This window comes from Canis lupus, chromosome 11, assembly GCF_003254725.2.
Source record: "Canis lupus dingo isolate Sandy chromosome 11, ASM325472v2, whole genome shotgun sequence".
In the NCBI taxonomy this organism is placed as follows: domain Eukaryota; kingdom Metazoa; phylum Chordata; class Mammalia; order Carnivora; family Canidae; genus Canis; species Canis lupus.
Window position 1 is genome coordinate 36,783,468 of NC_064253.1, and position 24,862 is coordinate 36,808,329.

A 24,862-nucleotide genomic window follows, 5' to 3' on the forward strand; every position below is an offset into this window, starting at 1 on the left:
CCATCAAGTCAAGGGAAAGTGTGCTGACACTTACTGCATATTCATCTGTATCTTTGGCTAAATAAATCAGGAACTTGCAGTGGGTGGTCTTTTTATACTAACGCATAGCCTATAAAAATGCTGCATCTGAGTATTCTGCTCAATACAATAAACACAGAGAAATTATATGCCACCTTTTTTATCAGGACCTCATATAGCTTAGCAGAGAAAACAAGCAAAAATGTGATATGAGCAGTCATAAAGGAATAGTAGTGGCATAATGCAGGGAAAATGGCATTATGATTTGTCCATTTGCCCAAACCAGAATCCTAGAGTGTTATAACTGATTTACCCCTCTATCTTACCTCCTTACAATAGTAGTCTTCATGATTCCATATCACAAATATCTCTAAAATTTATCTATTTCTTTCTATTCTTACAATCAATGCCTTCATACAAAGTACTATCATATCTTTCCTGCTCAAGTAGAATAAACTCATAAATGTCTCCCTGTATTCTCTTATCTCCTCTAATCTATTTACTCTCTATTGATACAGAGTGATCTTTTAAAAATACATATATGAACATATCTTTCCCCCGTTTAAAAACCATTAGCATCTTTCTTTTGCTCTTAAAATAAAAACTGAATTCTTTATGTAGCACAAATGAACATCTTGGCCCCCTTCTTATCATTTCTGTTTCACTTTTGTTTCTTACCTGCAAATCAATATAAGAATACAAAATATTTGCAAAGAATTACTGATGCTTTTCCTTGATGCTGAGAATCCTTGTTGGTGAATTTGTCAATGGAGGTAGTTAGAGTTTGGGTCAGTAGTAAAGGAGTTTAGAATTCATAATTTTAAAATTCTATTGTATTTTATAGAAGGAGGGAATTTTAACCCAATATATCATAACTGAAGTCTTCTTCAGTTCAATGATCTTCTGATCATTTTTCTTTTTTTTTATTTTTTATTTATTTATGATAGTCACACACACAGAGAGAGAGAGAGAGAGAGGCAGAGACACAGGCAGAGGGAGAAGCAGGCTCCATGCACCGGGAGCCCGACGTGGGATTCGATCCTGGGTCTCCAGGATCGCGCCCTGGGCCAAAGGCAGGCGCCAAACCGCTGCGCCACCCAGGGATCCCCTGATCATTTTTCTTTAATGATAAAGCTTAGACAAGCTATAGGTCAGTAGCATTGTCCGGGATGGAATACCTTCTTCTTTCTTGGGTTAAATGTTAAATATATGCAGGCTATGATTTCAAAGAATATTTTATAAAATTCAAATAATAATTTTTAAGGAGCTTAAATAAAAATATTATGATAGAAAATTCAGTTATTTTTTTTTTGACGAAGCAAGACTGTCTTCCTAAGCATAAATATTATTTTTCCATATGTAGAATGCGGGGTTAATGAACTGAACTTCACTAACATGAGTTGGAAATAAAATTCTCAAAAAAATGTCTACTAAGTCATGATATATTTTGCAAACAAATACATTTTTGGATAACCATCAGCATTGTATGAATTACATACTAGTTTTATTTGATTTTATTATTTAAAGAGAGAGAGAAAGAGAGTGTGAGTGGGGAAGGGCAGAGGAAGGAGAGAATCTATTAATAATAATAGAGTTGGGAGGAAGGCGGATTGGGAGGGAGAGGGAGGGACCAGCATGGAGCCTGGCACAGGGTTTTTCTTTTTTTTATAAATTTATTTTTTATTGGTGTTCAATTTACCAACATATAGAATAACACCCAGTGCTCATCGCATCAAGTGCCTCCCTCAGTGCCCGTCACCCAGTCACCCCCACCCCCCGCTCACCTCCCTTTCTACCAACCCTAGTTTGTTTCCCAGAGTTAGGAGTCTCTCATGTTCTGTCTCCCTTTCTGATATTTCCCACTCATTTTTTCTCCTTTCCCCTTTATTCCCTTTCACTATTTTTTATATTTCCCAAATGAATGAGACCATATAATGTTTATCCTTCTCCAATTGACTTATTTCACTCAGCATAATACCCTCCAGTTCCATCCACGTTGAAGCAAATGGTGGGTATTTGTCATTTTTAATGGCTGAGTAATATTCCATTGTATACATAAACCACATCTTCTTTATCCACTCATCTTTCGATGGACACCGAGGCTCCTTCCACAGTTTGGCTATTGTGGACATTGCTGCTATAAACATCGGGGTGCAGGTGTCCTTGCGTTTCACTGCATGTGTATCTTTGGGGTAAATCCCCAACAGTGCAATTGCTGGGTCGTAGGGCAGATCTATTTTTATCTCTTTGAGGAACCTCCACACAGTTTTCCAGAGTGGCTGCACCAGTTCACATTCCCACCAACAGTGCAAGAGGGTTCCCCTTTCTCCACATCCTCTCCAACATTTGTGGTTTCCTGCTTTGTTAATTTTCCCCATTCTCACTGGGGTGAGGTGGTATCTCATTGTGGTTTTGATTTGTATTTCCCTGATGGCAAGTGATGCAGAGCATTTTCTCATGTGCTTGTTGGCCATATCTATGTCTTCCTCTGTGAGATTTCTGTTCATGTCTTTTTTTTTTCTGTTCATGTCTTTTGCCCATTTCATGATTGGATTGTTTGTTTCTTTGCTGTTGAGTTTAATAAGTTCTTTTTAGATCTTGGATACTAGCCCTTTATCTGATAGGTCATTTGCAAATATCTTCTCCCATTCTGTAGGTTGTCTTTTAGTTTTGTTGACTGTTTCTTTTGCTGTTGAAAAGCTTTTGTCACAGGGTTTTATCTCATGACACTGAGATCATGACCTGAGCCAAAACCAAGAGTTGGATGCTCAACCAACTGAACCACCCAGGCACCCCACAATAGTTTTATTTTAAGGCATACAATTTAGTGACATTTAGTGTATTTACAGTATTGTGTAGCCATTATCTTTATCCAATCCAAATCATTTTCTTTACTTCAAGAGATCCCATACCCAGTAAGCAGTCACTTCCAATCTCTTCATTTCCACCGTCCTCCAGCTCCTCACAACCACTAATCTACTTTTTATTCCTATGGATTTACCAAGTCTGAATGTTTTATATAAGTAGAATCATGCAATATGTGACCTTTTGCATTTGGCTTCTTTCACTTAACATAAAGTTTTCAAGAATCATTCACATTGTAGTATGTATCAATATGTCATCCTGTTTTATTTTTATTTTTTTAAGATTTTATTTATTTATTCATGAGAGACACACAGAGAGAGAGAGAGAGAGGTGGGGGGGGGGGGCTCAGAGACACAGGCAGAGACACAGGCAGAGGGAGAAACAGGCTCCATGCAGGGAGCCTGACGTGGGACTTGATCCTGGGCCCTCCAGGATCACACCCTGGGCTGAAAGTGGCGCTAAACCCCTGTACCACCCGGGCTGCCCATGTCATCCTGTTTTATAGCTGAACAATGTCCCACACTATGTGTTTGTGTGTGTATATATATATACACACAATATATTCATTCGTCTATTGATGGCCATTTGGGTTGCTTCTACTTTTTGGCTATTGTGAATAGTGCCACTATGAACATTTATGTACAAGTATTTATTTGAATACTTGTTTTCAATTCTTTGGGATATATACCTGTGAGCAGAATTGTTGGATCATATGGTAAGTTCATGTTTAACTTCTTGAGGATCTGCCAAACTGTATTCATTTTATATTCTCAACAGCAATCTACAAAGATTCCACTTGCCCCACATCCTTGTTAACATTTAGTATTTTTTTGTTCTTTCATTTTTAAAAAAATTATTGCTGTTGTTTTAAGGATTTTATTTATTTATTCATGAGAGACACAGAGAGACAGGCAGAGACATAGGCAGAGGGAGAAGCAGGCTTCCTGTGGGAAGCCTGATGTGGGACTTGATCCCAGGACCCCGGGATCACGACCCCAGCCAAAGACAGGTGCTCAACCACTGAGCCACTCAGGTGCCCCCCCAAATTATTATTTTTATAAAATATTATTAAATTTATTAAATTATCCTAGTGAGTGTGAAGTGGTATTTAATTGTGGTGTTGATTTGCATTTTCTTAATGATTAATGAGCATCTTTGCATATGTTTATTTGTCATTTGTGTTTCTTTGTATAAATATCTATTCAAGTCTTTTTTGTATTAAAAAATTGAGTTGCCTTTTTGTCTTTGAGTTATCGGAGTTCTTTGCATACTGTAGTTACTAGACATTTACAAATATTTTCTCCCATTCTGTAGGTGATCTTATTTTCTTAATAGTTTCCTTTGATGAACAAAAGTTTTTAATTTTATGAATTTCTTTTTTCTTTTTTCTTTTTTTGCTTTTACCTTTGGCATCATGCCCATATTGCCATCACCAATTCCAGGGTCATAGAGATTTACCCCCCCATGTTTTTTTCTATGTGTTTTATAGTTTTAATTCATATTTACATCTTTGGTTCATTTTTAGTTAATTTTAAATTTGGTGTGAAGTAGTACAGTGTAGCTCTTTTACATGTGAATATCCAGTTGTTCCACATATTATTTTTTATAGCTTTGAAGAACAGGCTGTATGGTCACATGGAAGAGTTATAATGTGATGAATTAATAAGAATTTAAATTTATTAGTCCTTGAGAAACCAATCCAACATGAAACAGTACAGGCTGTCAGAAGCCAAGCGCAAATGAGAATATGAGTTCTGGGATATTAGTGTAATCAAGGGTTGTACACATTATCAGTGTCTGTTGAAAGGCAATGGAGTTCAAGGCTATGTGGTAATGTGTTTTGAATCTCACTTTAAAATTGAAAATCAGAGACAAGTAATTCAGCCCCTGATACTGGAGACATAGAAAGTAAACTCATCTACCTCTTAAGTCTTCATAAGTAAGAGTGAGAAGTTTCAGAACATGATCAGCTTCATGAAACCTAATTCATTGCTGAGTTAGAGCCCCAAAGCCTAGGATCCCTTAGCCTCCTCTTTTCTATCTCAAGAATGTTTCAGAGTGTGATGCTTCTAGAGGCCTCTAGATAGGCTTTTAGAATACAGTCATGATTCTGTTAAGGTACCAGGGCCTGGAAGCAAGTAAACTTCCATGCTTATAGCTAAGTAAATACTATGTGAAAAGAAAGCTTTTAAACTATAGAGGTTTTTTTTATGATTATTTATTTATTTATTTATTCATGAGAGACAGAGAGACAGAGACACAGGCAGAGGGAGAAGCAGGCTCCATGCAGGGAGCCCGATGCGGGACTTGATCCCAGGATCCCAGGATCCCAGGATCCCAGGATCACGCCCTGGGCCAAAGGGAGGCGCTAAATCTCCGAGCCACCCAGGGATCCCCTATGGAGTTTCGTAATATTAGTTACATAGCACTAAATCTGTGTGACCCTTTGTATTGCGCTTTCACTCATTATTTAAATAAATATGCTAGACACTAGAAGTAAAATATTGAGCAGAACACCTACGCTTTGACCTCACAGAGCTTCAGCTTCTTGGAGAACACAAATAATAATCAAGAAATACCCAAATATCTAATGACAGACTTTGAATGATACGAAGATACAGCTCTGCTATGCCTTCCTATGTTTGCATTTTCCATGCTTCTTTCCATTTTTCCTCCTTGTCTTTCCTTCCCTCTTGTATGGCTAAAATATAAAAAAGAGTTTATACTTTAGTTTGTGGTATTATCAGCTAAATTGGGGGCTATCTATTTTTTATTGCAGCAAAATTTACATAACATTTAATTTACCATTGTAACCATTTTTAGATGTGTATTTCAGTGCCATTAAATAGGTTCACATTATTGTCCTACCATCACCATCATCCATGTTTAGAACTTTTCATATTCTCAAAATTAAACTGTTACCATTAAGTAATAATTCCCCATTTTCCCTTTTCTCAGCCTTTGTCTTTTTCTCCTTTTGTTCCTACAAATTGCCTATTCTAGGCATTCTATATAAATGGAATCATACAGTATTTTTATTTTTGTATCTGGTTTATTGGTCCTAATGTCTTCCAGGTTTTTCCGTGTTATGGTTTGTGTCCTAATTTCTTTCCTAAGGCTGAATAATAAATACTCTCTTGTATGTATATACCACATTTTGTTCATCCATTCATCCATTATTTTTAAGTTGTTTCCACCTTTCAGCAATTGTATTTTTCTTGTATTTTCATTTTATTTTACTATATAGTTAACAAGAAAGTTAAGAAAAAATATTTTGTAACCATTGGGAGATAATTCTCTGACGTAAATGACGGTGTATTTTGGAGTTTTATTTTCTAACTATTGAGATTAACTTTTGATGCTGATTAATTAGTTGAGACCATATACATATGGTATTTGTTTTTTCAGATCATTTGTCTTAGTCTGGTCAGGCTGCTGTAACAAAATACCACAGAGTAGATAGCTTATTAGCAACAGAAATTTTTCGCAGCTCTGGAGGCTGGAACTCTGAGATCAGGGTGTCAGCATGGTCTGGTGAGGGTCTTCTCTCATGTTGCAGATGTCTTATCCTCACATGATAGAAGGGGTGAGGGAGTTCTATGAGGTCTCTTTTTAAGGACACTAATCCCATTCATGAGAGTATTACCCACATGACCTAAGAACATCCCAAAGATCCAACCTCCTACCACCATCATCTTTGGAGGTTAGAATTTCGACATGAATTTTAGGAGAACACAAACACTCAGGTCATAGCACCATGCATAGTATTTTTAATTTAATTGCTTCTTTCATTTGTTTTCATACATTTTAGGTTCAATATATATTAAATTTTTTAAATTACTTAAGGAATTGCACAGTGTTCACTTAAAGACTTACATAGTATATCTTAAGCATTTAGTGAATGATCACTTGATTTTTTCTGCTAAAGATATTAAATTATTTTCTGTAAGTGTGTTTTGTCGAACTAACAGTCTATTTTAAAATACCTTTTCTTTAAAAAACAAAACTGGAAGTGTTACAATTCTAGACTTCAAGTTATATTACAAAGCTGGAGTAAGCAAAACTATATGGTATTGCCACAAAAAAAGATACATAGATTGGGGCACCTGGCTGGCTCAGTCAGTAGACCATGTGACTCTTGATCTTGGGGTCATAAGTTTGAGCCTTGTGTTGGGCATAGAGACTACATAAAAAAGAAAAAAAGAAAATATAGACACATAGGCCAATGGAACAGAATAGAAAACCCAGAAATAAACCTATAGTTCTATGGCCAATTAATCTTCAACAAAGGTGGAATGAATATTCAATGAGAAATGGACAATCTCTCCAATAAATGGTGTTTGGAAAACTGGACAACTACACGGAAAAGAATGAAACTGGGCCACTTTCTCACACTGTACACAAAAATAAACTCAAAATGGATTAAGGACTGCCCAGAGTATCATACCACATATTGCTAGCCCAGGAAAAGACCCTTTTAGGTAAAGTGAACTAGCATGCATGAGTAGGGTATTGCAGTATTTTTGTAATAGTGAAGAGAAGCAATCAAAATGACCATTAGAAAAAAAACCAAAAAAACAAAAAAAACCAAAATGACCATTAGTAGCTTATGAAAGTGCATTATAATACATTAAGATAATGTGATACTATACTACATTTAGCATGAATAAATTTGATCTATATTTATCAAAATGGAAATGTCTCTAAAGCAAAAGTTGAGTTAAAAGAAGGAATGAGTAATAGTATTTCGTATATCATAGTATATTTCTCTAAAATATAAAATTTTAAATCATATATTAGTGTCATATTTTTGTAGATACATGTTTGCATACATACATACATACATACATATGTATCCACAAAAGTATGTATAACTATACACACACACACACACACTATTAAAACACAAAACAGAAATATACATACCAAATCAAAGAAGAAACGGGTTTTATCTGGGGAGGAAAGAAAGGTGGAATATTGTAAGAGGTAATATTATTTACAGGACATTTTATTTTTTTCACAAAAATAAAAGCTTTGAATTAAGTATGGCATCTAATCTTAATGTTTTTAAACTCAAATATTTGGCACACTAATGTTGGTTATACTACTTTTCATACTTTTGTTACATTTGAAATATTCTTTCTGTTTTCTTAAGTATGTACTCAAAAGACCCAGTAAAACCACTTCCAGTTGAAAATCCTAAAGATATCTTGTGGATAGGCACATATGTTCGCTATAGAATTGTTTATAATTATGAAAAATGCGAAATAACCAAAATAACAGATGATATAACTGTATAGCTAAGAGTTCCAAGAACTTCAATTTAAAAGAAAACTATTTTAATTAGTATACTATACCATATTCTCATACCATACACAAAAATCAATTCTAGATGACTACAGGCCTAATTGTGAAGGGTTAACTAATAAAGATTTTATTTATTTACTTTTTTATTCTTTTGGAGGAGGGAAAAAGAGAAGAGGGGAATCTGAAGCAGGCTCTACACCCAATGCAGAGCCCAGTGTGGGGTTTGATCTCACAACCCTAAAATCATGACCTGAGCAGAAATGTAGAGTCAGATGCTTAACCGACTGAGCCACCAGGTGCTCTGTGTGAAGTAATAGAACTGTTAAATGAAAACAAAAGAGAACATCTATTTGTGTAGTAGGCAGAGGCTTCTTAAAATAGATTAAATATAAACTAAAAATTGATAAACTGGGCAATATTAAAACCAAGAGTCTCTGTTTATCAAAAGATGTCGTTAAATGACTTAAAAGACAACATTTGGAATGAAAAAGAGATATTTGCAGTATATATGTCCAACAGAGGACTAGCATCCTGAATATCTGAAGAATTCCTATGAATAATAAAGGACAGTCAACCCAATAGAAAAATGAGCAAAACAGTTGAATAGATATATCATAAAAGAGCACATCCACATGGTCAGTGCACATATGAAAAAGTGCTCTGTGTGATTTTTCTTCTTTTTCTAGTTTTTATAATTGGGAGCTTCATTGTAGATCTTTTTTCCTAATATAAACATATAGTGCTGTAGAAGGCCACTTAAGCACTGCATCAGCACCTCACATTTTGAAATGCGGTGCTTTAGTTTTTTATTTTTAAATTCCTTTTGGGAACTTCCTCAAGAGAAAAAGATTTTAAAAGGTTTAAGTTGGGGGACTTCTCAGACATATTCTGGTTATTAATTTATAATTTTATTGTGGCCACAGAAGATACTTTTCATGATTTAGATCTTTTTAATTTTACTGAGAATTGTTTTATGGTCCAACAGGTGATTTTATCTTAGTGAAAGCTCCATGAAAGCTCTTGAAAACTGTTATTGGGTGGAATGTTTTATAAATGTCTATTAGGTCAATTTTTTTCATAGTGCTTTTCAAATATTCAGTGTCCTAGTTTCCATTCACTTTCTCTATTGATTACTGAGACAGGTGTATTTAAAATCTCAGGTTAAACATTTTCAGGTTTTTAAAAAACACTGTTAGCACAGGTTTCAAGTATCCTTCTTCAGAGATTTGCTTTATCCCTACTCATTAGATGACTCTTGAATTATTTGTTGAATGCCTGTGGTGATCAACAAAGATTCTCCTCTCTAGCTGGTCAGAATTCAGTGTCTCCCAGTCATGTGTAAACCCTTGGAATAGCTCTTTAATGGCTCCAGTTGTACTTTGCCTGTCTTGTTGAATTTTGTAGTATGTATATGCTACAAAATATTTAACCATTCTCAAAAGAATTCTTATGCTATTTCTTTTTGTAGCTCCCTCCTCTGTGGGTGCTGTGTGTCACAAATTCCATCATTTTAGCCTTCCCAAACTCCAGTCTTTTTTTGTTCATCTCAGCAAGGCCATCATGTTTTTCTTGGGACCCCTCCCTGCATCATGGTCTGGAGAGTGGCTCCTGACAGAAATCTGGGCTATCATTAGGGCTCTCTTTGTTAATTTCCTTTCTCTCAAGCATCACAGTTCTCTGCTGCCTCTTGTCCAGCGTCCAAATACAGTCATTTCATGTATTTTGTCCAGTAAGAAGGAGATTCTGGTCCTTCAGAATGTTAGAAACATCAGAATAAGTGGGCAGTAAATCAGAGTCAGTAAATAGCCAATGTTCATCCTGCTCAAGGATGCTGATTATGAGCCCCTCCTCCAAACATCCATTAAGATGTGGTCTGTTGGTGCTTAGTTTGACTCAAGAACAATTGTTCCCCGATATTTATGTGTACTTATTAAAAGTAAGGACTGTTTAAGTTCTTTCCTTTTTTAAATAGTTCTTTCAAGACAAAATAAAAAAAAACAAGATATAAGTATAAAATGCCTCTAAATAAGCAAGAAGTAATATTTGCAATAATTAGAGCCCTGTGTTCTGCTATGTTAGTGATCTGAGAGCCGAAGAAAACTAAGTTGAGATGAGCTACATCTGTTTTTTCTTTGTTGGGGCCATCTTATTTCAGAATGTTTGTTCCATGTTCTTAGTTAGACAAAGCAGGAACTAATACAAACTTAATTGCTGTGTGGATGGGTGTATGTGTGTGCATGTTTGTATGCTTCTCCCATCAATCTGTAACCTACATGAGAAACTGCAGTAATCACAGAATCCTAATTTTTAAAATCCATATATGTATATTTTTATTTTTATATTAAAAATATATAATCATCAAACTGTAAACATCAATTTTTTCAAGGAAGAATCTGAGTGAGGAAAAGAAAAGCAGAGACTACTTGTTTTTTTAATATTTATATAAACTATATAAATATAAAAATATTTCTAAATATATATGTTATAATTTAATAAATTTTTGATAAGACAAAATATAAGATTATAATAAGATATAAGTATATTTCTTAAATTGTTGAATATATAGCAGTTTAGAGCTGCTGTATATTCCTGGTAAATCATTCGTTTGGTCATTATGTAATGACCATCTTCATCTTTAATACTGGTTTTTTTCTTGGTGTACATTTTATTTTTTATGCTCCTTTAAAAAATCCTTCTCTTGACTTATATTGAACACATTTTATTCATTTCTTTTTTTGACTTCTGATTTGTAAATTTTATATTTGTTTTCCATTCTTTAAATGCTTTTTCTTGAAATTATACTTCATTCATTTTACAAACTAAGGTTCATCAGCACCTGTATCCTCTCCAACAATATAGGATTCTTAAAATACTGTAACTCTGATCATTTCCTTAATCTTATATCATTTTATGTTCAGAATTTTAGTTTTATCATATTCTATTTCTACCTTCATTTAGATATATTAGCTTACATGATAAATGTTGGTTTACTTCCTATCCTATACACATTTATAGATGTCTTTCATCATCATTGCCTATTTTGTTTCATACATTGATTTTGAGGTTTTTTTTCTACCTAAAACATTTTCCTTAATAGTTCTTTCATCAGATATCTATGAATAGTAAACCTTCGAATGTTGAAGATATTACTTATTTTTCTTCCAGCTTTCCTTATTGCTAGAAGTCTTCTGTCACTCTAAAGCTCTTTAGTTCTTAATTAACATCTCTTCTCAATATGGTTGATTTTAAGATTGCCTCTTTTTCTGTGGTGTCCTGCAGTTTTCCTCTGTTTCTAACTGTGAATAGTTTTATTTATTCTGTTTGCAGTTTGTGATACTCTCAATCTATTAATTCACATTTTTATCAGCTCTCAGTTTTCAGTCATTATATATATAATGTTTTCAATCAATTATTATGTTTTTAAAAATATGTTTTGTCACCTCTTTTTCCTTTTTTTCAACATTTTTAAAATTCTAATTTTATAAAAACTCATTTTGAATTGTTCATAATTTCAATTTCTTTAGTATACATTCTCCCGTTTTGGTTGAGGTGATATATATATACTATCTTCATGGCTTTGAACTTATTTATACAATTATCTGCACATATAACTTCTTTGAGGTTCTCTTTCTCCTATCCATTCTCTCAGTTCTGGAAGTCTGTCTTATAATAGATGATTGTGTCTGCCTGAACTCTTCAGTGGACACTGGCCATGAACCAATTTTTATATTATTGTCAATTCTTCAGATCTCTGTAAATGTATATGGCTCAATTTTGAAACCAGTAATATAGGCTTGCCTTGTTTTAGTGAAACTCTGACCAAATAAAGTCTGATACTTATGTTTCATTCTGCAATTTTTTGTCTCCATCTTGCTATATTTAGCCCAGTTTGTCTCTCAGTCATGAAGGGCCTTGGGCATAAACTTCCATCCCCATTCAGATCTGAAGGTCTGAGGTCTCCATGGGCAGTATTTGATCCAATCTCTCACCATGGCAGCTCAATTCCATTTTAGTAGTAAGGGTTCTTTGTCTTTTCTTGGCATCTAGAAATGTACGTTCTATGTCTTCAGTATATGTATTAACATTTTTATTATGATTTTTACATAGTGTATCTGTGGTTGGGTTGGGGTGCCTGGTTGGCTGTCAGTATAGCATGTGATGATTGATCTTAGGGCTCTAATTAGAACCCCATATTGGGTGTAAAGATTACTTAAAAATCTTAAAAAAATAATAAAAATAAATAAATAAATAAATAAATAAATAAATAAATAAATAAATAAATAAAATAAAATCTTAGAAAAAAAGTGATTGGGTAACTTGATACATTTTTTATTATATAGACTATGTTTTAAGTATTAAACATGTTTATTTACATAAATTAAAAATCACTTAAAACATTTTACTTTCCAGATTCTCATTAAAATTTAATTTTAATTATTAGGATATGTTAATAGTGGTATATTTTTCCTTTAATTTACTACTATCTAATTCATATTTTATTAAATATATTTACTACCTTTATCTGTTTGCTACATTATTCCTTAACTTACATGTTTTAAATAGTCATTTATTGTGTTAATTTTCATAGGATGAATCTTCAAGAAGAACTGGATAAACTTAAAGTACATATATCTATTGATAAGGCAAAAATACAAGAATTGAATACATGTATGGCAGAGAAGAGAGAAGGTACATTTTTTGTGAGAATAAATATTTAATACAGGGATTTAAAAATTATCTAGTCCTTGATGTTTTATTTTCAATTTATTATAAGAATCTTATCCTTTCCTCCTTCTTTCTAGTGCTTTACTTATTGATATGTTAACATTTTTACTTTTCACAAGAAAATAAAATAGGACACCTAAATGTCAGCTTTATAATTCATAAAGGTGTTTGTTTTTTATTCATCGATAAGATTTACTAGCTATGTTTGTTCAAAGCTATGTTTGTTTCTATAAATTATATAGAATTATTTACTCAATATTACTAATTCATTTATATTTTTGTTTGACATTACATTTTTCTGGAACTCATTTAGTTCCTATCTATTTTCCTGGAATCAATATCATAGAGGTAGAAGAAAACTTAGAGATCTGCAAATCTCTCAACTCCCTGAGGGAATATATCTGTTCCAATTAAAGGATTATTCCTTTGTTAAAATTAAGATAACTATATTTACTCTAAGACTTCAGTCCTTACTGTAATACCTTATTAGAAAAAAGTAAATAAGATTAGGACAGAATTTCTCCTTGTTTAACTTTACTAGAGCTTCATTGTTACCACAATACTTTTTAGGTGTTGACAATTTAACAATTAACTTAATTTGTACTTAATAAGTTTTCATATGCCACTCATCTGCCCATTGTCCCAATTACTGTTGTTACTCCATTTGCTCTTAGTTAGGTCTCTGGTGACTTATCAAAGCCAATGTTTGAAATCTTTTATTTTACACCACTGATTTATATCATATCTCAAGCTTACTCTTTTTTTTTTTTGCTTCTGAAACATTGGTTTTCCTTTTTTTACCTTCTACTGTTCTACTGTGCTTGCCTGTATTTTCACTGTTTCTTCCACTGGAACTTCCTTCCATTTATTCCTTAACTATTGGAGTACTCTAAAATTATATCCTTGGCTTACTTTTTAAAAATAATAACTATAGTTCCTGGAAAAATTACACATACTTGTATATATTCAAGCAGTAAGAAAGAATTTAAAAAGAAAAGCATCCTAATTCACACTTAAAAATCAAAATTTCAATCTTAATTATCAAGTGAAATCTCTCTTAATACTTATATAGAAAGAATTCTAGGGATTCCTGGGTGGCTCAGCAGTTCAGCACATACCTTTGGCCCAGGCGTAATCCTGGAGTCCCAGGATCGAGTCCCGTGTTGGGCTCCGGGCATGGAGGCTGCTTCTCCCTCTGCCTGTCTCTCTCTCTCTCTCTCTCTCTGTCTCATGAATAAATAAATAAAATCTTTAAGAAAAAAAAAAGAATTCTAGTCAGATAAATTGTGCAAAAAGAAAACCATATGTATGCTATTTTTAAAAAATTATGTTTACGGAATTTATGTATTTTATGTAATTTACGTAATTTACGTTTATTATGGAGAGACATCTGGTTTTCCCTCCTTCTTGTACATCAGTCTTTAGATGTGGCTTGATTTTTCCATGTGAATTTTTAGTTTATTCAACTTGATGTTCCAATATTTAAAGAGTATATATATGTCTTGATATACTTTATTTTAAATCATAATTTTGGATTATCCATGTAATTTATTACTTTTCAATTAAGATTTTCCTGAATTACAAGGAAATGTATTTTTGCATATTCCATTTTTTTATACACTCTAATTCAAGGATATCAGTTGTCTTTATGTTTTGTTACTTTTTGTTTGACTTTCATATCTGTTTTCTTCTAATTCTTTAATCTTTGTCTTTTTCTTTTGCATACAGTTTATTTAAACACTTTTCCTTCATCAGTAATTCAATTTTGAACTCTATCTATCTATCTATCTATCTATCCACACACATACATATATGTACATATATCTTCTTTCCTTTGTTCTTTCTAATATTTCTGTTAAATCCATAATGATGTTTTCTGGTTCTCAGTTTATTTCTTCTGCTCTTCAAATTCCCCACTTTATTTCCTTTGTATATCTTACTATTTCTTTTCTAAGCTCATATTTTATTAAATTCAGGGTTTTGGCAAGTTTTTTTCTTTTTTTTTTCTTCAGAAAGGATTTTAAATCTGTGTTTTGTTAAGTGTCCATATCACTCCACCTACTAGGGAGTGTTTCCTATTCTGGAAGGGGTGATCCCAAAGATTTATTTATTTTTTTTAAAGATTTTATTTATTCATAGAGAGAGAGAGAGAGAGGCAGAGACACAGGCAGAGGGAGAAGCAGGCACCATACAGAGAGCCTGACGTGGGACTCGATCCGGGTCTCCAGGATCACGCCCTGGGCTGCAGGCGGCCCTAAACCGCTGCGCCACTGGGGCTGCCCCCAAAGATTTAAACTGGTATTTGACTTTACATATAGCAACATGGTGGCTCTTATTTTCACTAAGAACCATTTCTTCTGCTCTTCATTCCTCCTGTAGATCCAGATTTACTTTTGGTGTCATTTTCTATTTTCCCAAAGGATTCCTTTTAGTATTTATATAGTGCACATCTGCTGGTTATGGATTCTTTCCACTTTTATACCTGAAAAAGCAATCTTTGTTTTCTTTTTGAAAGATATTTTCACCAAGTATAGAATTATGCATTGGCAGTTTTTTTTTTCCATTCAATACTTAAGAAAATTTGTTCTACTACTTCTGTCTTAAAATGTTTCCAGTGATAATTATATCATTCTTATCTTTTTTTCAGAGGTATGTAACATTTCTTTTTTTTCCCACACTCTGGTATTGGGGGAATGAACTATTCTTGGGCCTGTGTGAATTTTGAAGATTGTTTCCTCTAGTATTTTTAGGGGGTTCTTTTTTTGGGTCATTTACACACATTCCTGTGCTGATCAATATTTAGGTGAAGACTTGAGAAGGAACCTTTTATAGATCTTCAGAGCTCTCCCTCTCTCTGAGCAGATTTGTGTTCTTAGACACTTTATCCTGCACCTCAATCTTCCTTGGACTCTGGGATCCCTGGACTCTGGGATCTCAAGTTCCCAGTTTGCTTCAAGCTAAGAAGATCACCAAATTCCATTTAGTCCCACATTTTTGTGCTGTAGCCTGGAAGGTCTCTAGGCAGTATGCGGGAGCCATGATTGAGTTCATTCCTTTTGTTTGACCACTCTCAGGGATGACTTCCTCTCATTGTTTTATGCCCAATGTCTGACAACCATTGTTTTCATCTGTTTTCTCTAGTTTTAGTTGTTCCATGTGGATGGGTAAATCTGGTGCCTCTGCTACTTACTTTTATTGTCATTAAGCTTGTTTTCCCTGGATGAAAATCCCAAATCTATATGAATAGTAGCCTTTTTCCACGTACCAGATATATTTTTCTTATTTCCCGCTACCTGTTTTCCCCTGGCTATCTTTACAATGATTTCAAAAGTTCTGCATATTTTTAAAAAAATCTCATTACCTTTCCTAGCAAATCAGTTCTGCCTCCTCTAACTTCCCACATGAGCACTGTAAGCCCCTACCACACTAAATTTCTCTTTATACTAAAGATTGCAATTCATGGTGTAGTGAATCTGCTACAATCCCACAGTATCTCTGTTAGGAGCTTACCTGAGCTGAACTGCCAGATGTCCACATAACTGACTTAAGATCATAAGCCAAAATGAAAGTAATAGTCAAGCCTTTAATCACTTACTATATAAGCAAGAGGCTAAAGTAGAGAAAGTGCCAACTCCCTCTGTTCTGTCTTCCCCCTGGAACTGTAGGCCAGTTGAGGATCAGATGGATCAACACAGAGCTGTTGTCTTACAGCCAAGGAGCCCTGAGCTAAAGTCTCCTGCATTTTTATTGATGTGGGTCTTTGGGGAGAAAAAAGGGCAGGGCTAGGAGAGGGAAGGTACTGAGTACTGAATCAGATGGAAGAACAATATTTCAAGGTTACCTCCACCCCAGCTACCAGATAAGATCTTGGCGGGGGGATTTGAAGAGGCCCTCAGCCAAAGGGCTGCCAGGCAGTAAGGAGATCTTCACCTGCAGCCTCGTGGAGGCACCTAGGCTAGGAGCACAGATACACACATGAATATGGTTGGCCAGGGGGAGCCTGAGTCCTTGACTGTAACTCCTTCAGGGACTGGAGTCCATTGGCCGTGTACCGGGTCTGTCCGGGGAGGGCAGCTTTTCCTCACAGGGCTTTCTGGGTAAAGAGTGTAATACATATGGTCAGGCCTGAAAAATCACATATAGGATTAGGTTTAGAACAGGAATCCTCGACCTTTACCACAAATGCATGAGTGTGTTCATAAAAACACTGTTAATGGCTTCATTGAAAGCTGAAGGCCTGGGATGCCTGGGTGGCTCAGTTAGTTAAGCATCTATCTTTGGCTCAGGTCATGGTTCCAGTGTGCTGGAATCCAGCCCCATGTCAGGCTCCCTACTCAGTGGGGATCTTGTTTCTCCCCTCCCTCTGCCACTCCCCTACTTGTGCACGTGCGCTCTCTCTCTCTTTCAAATAAATAAATAAAATCTTTTAGAAAAAGAAAGGTGAAGTCCTGCTTATTAATAAAAGAACAAAAGAAGCAAATGTGAAAACTCACAAACAATAGCAAGCTTTCTTTTCTTTCTTTGTGTGTGTGTGTGTGTGTGTGTGTGTGTGTGTGTGTGTTGTGTTTGGGTTGGCTGAAGCAGATCTCTTTGCTGCAAGTCATCTGGTCCAGCTCTTTTTCAGGCTGCAAGTGGAGTTTACTTCTGCTCCACTGTCTATTTCTTGGCTACAGAGGGACAAATATAAATGTACAGAGCCTCTTAAGCCTAGATTTGGAACTGGCACATTGTAACTTCTATTCACATTCATTTTATTAAATACAGCTAGCAACAATTTGTATGTTTTATCCATTTTAGTTTCTTTGGAGGGATGGGAGACTATTTCAGACTTTTTAGACCCTCATCCATAAACTTTCTAGAAGTCCTTTTGTCCAGCTGAAAGGATCTACTAAACATCATATTACTTTTAGAGATTGTCAAGAAGAGGCCTGACAGTCACATCCAGGGCCATGCCTTAATGTCAAAATCTCAGATTTGGCCTTTCCTGCCAATGTGTCAGTGGTTGCTCATTTGATATGGTGAGAAACTTTCATTTCCAACCCTGAAAGTACTGGAACGTATGCACTTCTGAATACCTATGGCCGCTCCTTTCTGAGCTCAGTTCTTTCCTATAAACCCAGTCAAAATCAACTCCTGCTATCAGCAGAACACTGGAACATCCTCACTCATTGTTACAAATTAATCAGCTACATTTTTGTCTTCCATGTTATGTCAGATGGCAGTTTGCCAAATGTTTGCCACTACATAGCATGGGTCAGTTTTCTCAGCCTCCTGAAACATTCTTTGGCACCCACCACCTAGTCCCAAAATTGATGCCACATAATTTTAGGTTTTTATTATAGCTATGCCCAGCAGCTTTTGCTATAGTGTAAACAACCACAAAATTTCAGTGACTTGCAATAATGTACATTATTTTTTTGTTCATGGTTTCTGCAGATCAGCTGGAGCATATGTGCTTCAGGCTGAAGTTCTGTTATTTGTTTGGAGCATATTTGGCTCACATGGTTCTACATGTCTCAGTCTCAGGCCCAGGTTGAAGGAGGCAGTGACTATCTGGACATATTCTTTTCAAAGCAGATGCTGGAAATTGCCAAGGGAAGAGGAGAAATACCTAAGTTCTAGGTTTATAACAGGCACTCTCTTATTTATACCCACATTCCTTTGGTCAGTACAACTCATATGACCATGCTCAAGCTCAGCGTCAGTGGAGTAGGGGTCTCTACTCCACCCATAAAGGTAGAGAAGAATGGAGTAAGCATTTGCTGACTAATACTCTACCATAGTGTGATATCAAAGTATGAACCAAAAGCATTTGCTGTTTTTCAAGTATATACTGCTCAAAATAATAGTATACTATAGTGGCATATTTTAGGGTGGCAACCCTAAAGGTATTTTCTTATGGCAACCAATCATAATGAAAATAGATTTTTAGAAATAATTTGATAAAATAGCTAAAAGAATCTACAAGGGGGAAAAATTGCAGAAGAATTTAGATTAATTTGTTAATGTAATCTAAGAGAATTAAGAGAAAAAAACATAGAAAGAAAGGTAAGTTTATCTGTTAGGAGAGAATATGAATCAGAATGAATTTTTATAGTAGGAATGAAAGTGAAGCATTTAAAACCAAAACATTAAAAATAAATCTCTAGAAGTGTGAAACATGTGCTCACATATCTAATATAGGACAAAAATAGAACTGCATATTTCTAACTAGGTCTTCTTGGTTCGTTTCTCAAATCCTGAGACCCTTGAATGAGAGAAGAATCAAAGGGCAGAGTGGGTTCCTTGTTCCCCTCTATCATCTGGGCCTAGCTACTTGGCTATTCTTTGTGAAACCTGTTAAAGCGAGAAACTAAAGTCTTCCACAGAAGTGAACGTGGTCAACCAGTCCACCAGTGGACTTTGCACACACCCAGGAGCACAAAGCAGCAACCAAATTCATTTTTGAATCAGTCTTATTTTATTGGAATTATTTAGCTGTTTTTAGCATTTATGCTCTTTGAGCATAGAACTATTTTATTCTTATTTTTTAAGAGTAAATATTTCAGTTAGAACTATAGTAGATATTTAAATGACTTGAACAGCTGAATTGTATTTGCATATTATTTCTATATTGCTGAAAGAGTGTTGTAAATGAATTCAGCACCATGGTGTTAGGGGACTAGAAAAAGAAACTTGGGAACAAATAGATTATTATCAAGGTAAAGGTACATATTCCCCAGGTGGCAAATTCTACCTATTCCAGCTTTTATTATCCTTAGGATAGTGTTCTATTTATTTCATGAGTACAGAAGTTTTAATTGGATATGTCATGTTTCAAAGACAAAAGAAATGCCTAATTCACTCTAACAAACTTGTTAGTCACTGTTTATACCAAGAGGATTTCTACTCTACAGAGAATAATATTGTTTTTTATCTCCTTTGTTGATGAATCAAAGTTTTACACTGACCTACAGCAGCCAAGCATACTTTAAAGCAAAATCACCTCAGTCTAGCACAGATATGTATCCTTTTAGCTTTATATATTCTTGTTTGCCCTTCTTTTTTGATTCTTTAAGAAATGTTGTATCTGAAAAATAATTCAACAAGGAAACATTAAATTTGTCACAATAATTTATCTGATTAGAAAACATTTATGTTTTAATGTATTTAAATTTTGATAGTATTAACTGAAATTTTATGATTTTTTTTCCTTTAATTTTGATATGTTGTAGATTTTTGTTCGTTTGAAAAGGTTTTAGTAGTCATATGCATGGAGAGTATAGGAATCATTTGTAGAAACAACTTCACCTGTTATCTGGGTTTGTACGTGTTATAAAGTGACAGTTTTCCTGGAAATGTGATTTTTATGATTTACTCTGCTTAGTGCATGATTTTTTACCTGGAAAAGAGGTGGGGGCAGGGGGCTGTTACAGTTTCAATTCACCCTAATTCGGGTAGTGTTTGCTTTGTTCAGCAATCACTCTGATCCTCCTGGCAGGGAACAAGATCCAGAGAACAAAACTAGTAGTGACTAGATAAGAAGGCAGCGAATTCCGCTTTTAAGGCAAAGGAGGAATAGTCTACAAAAGAATGAAAATAGGAATAAAAGTATAGCATTGTTAACCTGAAGATCTGTTGTACCTTTGAAAATCTTACACTGGGAAAAAAAGACACTACAAAGGTATGTAATTATGTGACTGAAATCTTGGAAAAGGTTACCATTTAGTTTCCAGCCAAATACTTTGACAATAAAATAGATTAGATTATTCATAGTTGAGAAAACTTAGAACCCTTTTCCTTAAAATGACAGGACACTGTTTCAGCAGTATATGATGTACCGTAATATATTATTTATTCTCTACCAGAACAACTCTGTAGAAACGATGAAGATGATGGGGTCAAGAAGAGTACTCCAGAGAAGAATGGGAAAGAAATGTCGGAGCAGACATTGCAGAAGGTAGTCTAATCTTTAAGATATTGAGCTGAGGAAGTTAAATCTGAATTTTAACATAAAGGATTATATTTTAAAAAGAGGGCTCATGAACTTAAACCTTGTGTGAATCCTTAATTTAAATTCATAATTCAAAATCATTCACTTGCCAAATGGGTTAAACAAAATCAATGTTAGTGAAATAAATGTGGAAACACTTGTGCTTCTATTGACATAGATTAAAAATATCTTCAAAGATGAAATGAAGAGAATGATAATAGAAATTATAAAAATTTTTGCTATATGTGCTTATTACCAGTTTAAAATGTGACATGAGACTTATATTAAAAAAGCATATAGATTTGCAATTTTGAACTATTAAAACTGAATGTAGTTTTAGCTTCAATAAAGTAAAATGGTAATATGTTTATAATTTAATTTTAAACTTAAAAATATACATGACTCATTTCATTTTAGATAGAAATTTATGCCCACATAATTTAGAATAGTTTTGCCTGTTTTAATAGAATCACTCATACAAACCCTGCTGCCACTTTACATTAATGCCTGTAATTAACAATAAAATGTTCTTTAAAAATCTTAACACTTACTTTTACAATTTTATACTTAATTCATATTTTTGTGTATAAATACATTCTTATCAAGATCAGTTAAGTTGGCTTGGTTGCATTTTAGCACGCTTTGTTATTGTTATAAAGAAAATATTTTTTTAATTGGTTGTAATTTGCTATGCTAGATACTTAGATAAAGCTGGAAATACACAAATATATAAGTAAAAATATTAATGAGGCTACTTATATTTCTTACATCTGTGAAATGACTTATAGGAAATCTCGTGACTTAGAACAGATGATGTGATCCCTTATACTTCTAACACTTGCTATATATCAGGTAACAAAGGCTGTCATCTCATTATTACTGAATAAAACATAGCAGGTTAACACAATAACATACAGAATAAATGCTCACATTCCTTTATCGTAAGGTAAAACGAGTAACTGAAAGAATATATGCATTATCAGCTGGAAGGCCATACAGTTTGCACTAGCTTATCTTCTTTGTTTCAGAACAGTATTTTTATTTGCTGGGATTTGTATAATTTTTCTCTCTATGGCTTATAATAGTATATTGCTATCTACTACTTCCTTAGGGTAGAAACCCTAAAGAAATCCATTATTTAATTCTAACTGCCGTAAATGGCTACTTCCATAGTGGATCCAGAAACCCATTTTAAGTTCTAAAAAGCCAACAGGAATTATTTGCACTGGACCGTACTAATTTGTCACTTTTTAAAAATGTTAACCTAATGTACTTATGTGAGTCATGATTTAACCTTCTTTAGTTGGGTTTCCTGATTTTAAAAGTATGTATTGTAAAACATTCAAAATAGGTTTAAAAGATAGTAACAATATGAAAACATTTGTTTACATAGTAGAAATGAAACATATATAATTGTTTTAAGTAATGTATTAACATTTTACACTGTTATGGCATGAATTGAGCTCCCCCCACCCAATATTATTATGTCAAAGTCCTAATTCCCAGTATCTCAGAAGATGACTGTATTTGAGGATGAGGTCTTCAAAGAGGTAAAGTTAAAATGAGATTATTGGGGTTTAAACTACCCAGTCTGTGATATTTTCTTATGGCAGCCCTAGAAAAGTATTACAGACACTTTACAAAGTCAGGTGTTTTATCTCCATTTTGAAAGAGGCCATCTTTTTTGGTAAATTATTATGATCTGTACTGGAGGAAAAGTATGCACATGAGCTGATTTACAGACAAACCAAATGCCTTTAACAAATCCCTAGACTTTCCTTCTCAAATATATTGAAATTTTCCTTTTGTTTCTGGAGGTTTAATATCAGTTTAACAATAATTTTTAAGAGTATACCTTTCCCTTTCTAAAGAGTTTAGAAGTACTGTCTCTGTTTTATTTTTCCTCCATTTTAACTTAAATGCAAATAATTTTGGCCAGTTTTTAGGATTAAACATGGATTCACATTAGGCAGTTAACAGACTTAAACATTTTAAATGTTAACAGATTTTAAAGATATTTATCCAATGGTATATAAAATTTTTATGAGTTGCACCCAAACTTAAATGGATTTTAGTCAAAAGACAAAGATAATGCTCATTTCTAGAATTGAAATCTCATATTTAAGATGTTTGTTATATTTGTTCATAACCTGTTATATTTTAATCAAAAGTACAAAGTTGATTTAAGTGCTAATTCAACAATGTTTAGTGCAAGTAATCTTATCTCAGTTTAAGTAATTTTATTAAGTAGCATAATTGCTTATTTACATAAAATAGATTTTAAAAAATACAGTCTATTTTACTTACTCTATCATGGAGTCTAACATGCTAAAATATTTTTGAAAATACACTGTTGTTTGCAGTGATTAAAACCACTAAGAAACTGAAGAAACTGTAGAAAGGTGATATTCTCTATTCTATAGTATTTTTTACTAAATAGAGAATAAAATTTGACATAAAATGATTTTGAAAAAGTAAGCAGTTTTTAGCTAGAATTCATGTGTTCTTGAAAATGATGTTTAGGAAACAACTTACATCTTTCCCACCATAACTAAATCCAGTAAACTGGAAAGCAATAAGAATATCTGTAAGTTTCATCTTGCAGACTTCTGGAATATTTTAAGTTACTGGTTGTCAATACATCAAGTATGTTTCTCCTTGGAAGAATTGTCTTAAAAGTAAAATGAGTCCATATAGTGTTCCAATCATTTAGGTTTCTTGCTTTACCCCAGTCCTTTGTTCATTTTCCATATGTATCTATGGCTTGTAGAGTAGCCTGAGGGGCACAAAATCTTGAATTTGAATTCCATTTCAAAGCAGGAAATGTTTACCTCTCTGCATTATTTAAGTTTTCAGAGACTCAATTCCCTCCTCTGGAAAAATAATTATTGGCTATACTTACCTCACATGGTTTTGAGGTGATCTGAAGAGATCATGTTTATGAAACCATCTTATAAATGGTAAACTGTACTTTACAAACAATAGTGATTCTTTATTTTTCAAGATTTAAATTGAAATCAACTCCTCCTTGAAGTTTTCATACTCATGGCTTAGAATTAATTGCTCTGTCCTTTTTGCCCAGACTTATGATACTTAGATCCTATCCTTTATCAGATTTATTTATGCAAGTGTCTTTCTTTCAAATAGTTTTTGAAATTTCTTAAAGTCAGAAATTATATGTTTTCATTTCTATGTCCTACAGTGTGAACAATGTATACTGAAATAAATGAGTGCAATCTTGGAATAACTATAAATTTAAGTTGTTGGGGATGCCTGAGTGGCTCAGTGGTTTGGCACCTGCCTTCGGCCCAGGGTGTGATCCTGGAGACTCGGGATCGAGTCCCACGTTTGGCTCCCTGCGTGGAGCCTGCTTCTGTCTCTCTGCCTGTGTCTCTGCCTCTCTCTCTGTATCTCTTATTAATAGATTTTTTAAAATCTTTAAAAAATAAATAAATAAATTTAAGTTGTTAGACTTTTTCTTGTATAAACTAAGGACCTCATGACTACTAAAATTATATTTTTCTAATTTAGAATAATGCAGCCTTGATAGATTATATTTTATATAGGTAATCATTTTTTCAGATGATTGTTAGATATTGAAGAAAATTATTTTATTAATGAAGTTTCTCTATATCTATTTTTAGACTTTTTGTATAAATTGCTTTTCTCTGAAAATAATTTTTTTCACAATAGTCTATATAGCCAAAGCATTTATCTCAGAAAACTCTGCAAAGTTTATTAGTATACTTAGTTCTGTATCACTTTGTGTAGAATTTTAACTTCTTTTACCATCTGTCCTTCATTCAACAGATGTATTATTGCATTTTATAATGTATTTATCTACACCGCCTTAGAATTATTTAGAAATTAAGTACTTTAGATTTATTTTGTCCTTGTGCTAAGTGTAATTTTACTTTCATAAATTAGAAATGATAAAAAATATACAGCAGATTATGGTTTTGGACTTTTAAGAGA

General features: G+C 33.7%; 1 protein-coding gene across 11 annotated transcripts in view; it reads left to right on the forward strand.

Annotated features, from left to right (window-relative positions):
* The window catches only part of CNTLN (centlein), a 317,280-nt gene that overhangs the window by 188,291 nt on the left and 104,127 nt on the right, over positions 1-24,862 (forward strand). For all 11 annotated transcript variants that reach the window (XM_049116145.1, XM_049116148.1, XM_049116152.1 and 8 more), the window contains 2 exons: positions 12,779-12,879; positions 20,763-20,854. In XM_049116145.1, coding sequence (XP_048972102.1) covers positions 12,779-12,879; positions 20,763-20,854 — 193 coding nt within the window. The remainder of the gene's footprint in view (positions 1-12,778; positions 12,880-20,762; positions 20,855-24,862) is intronic.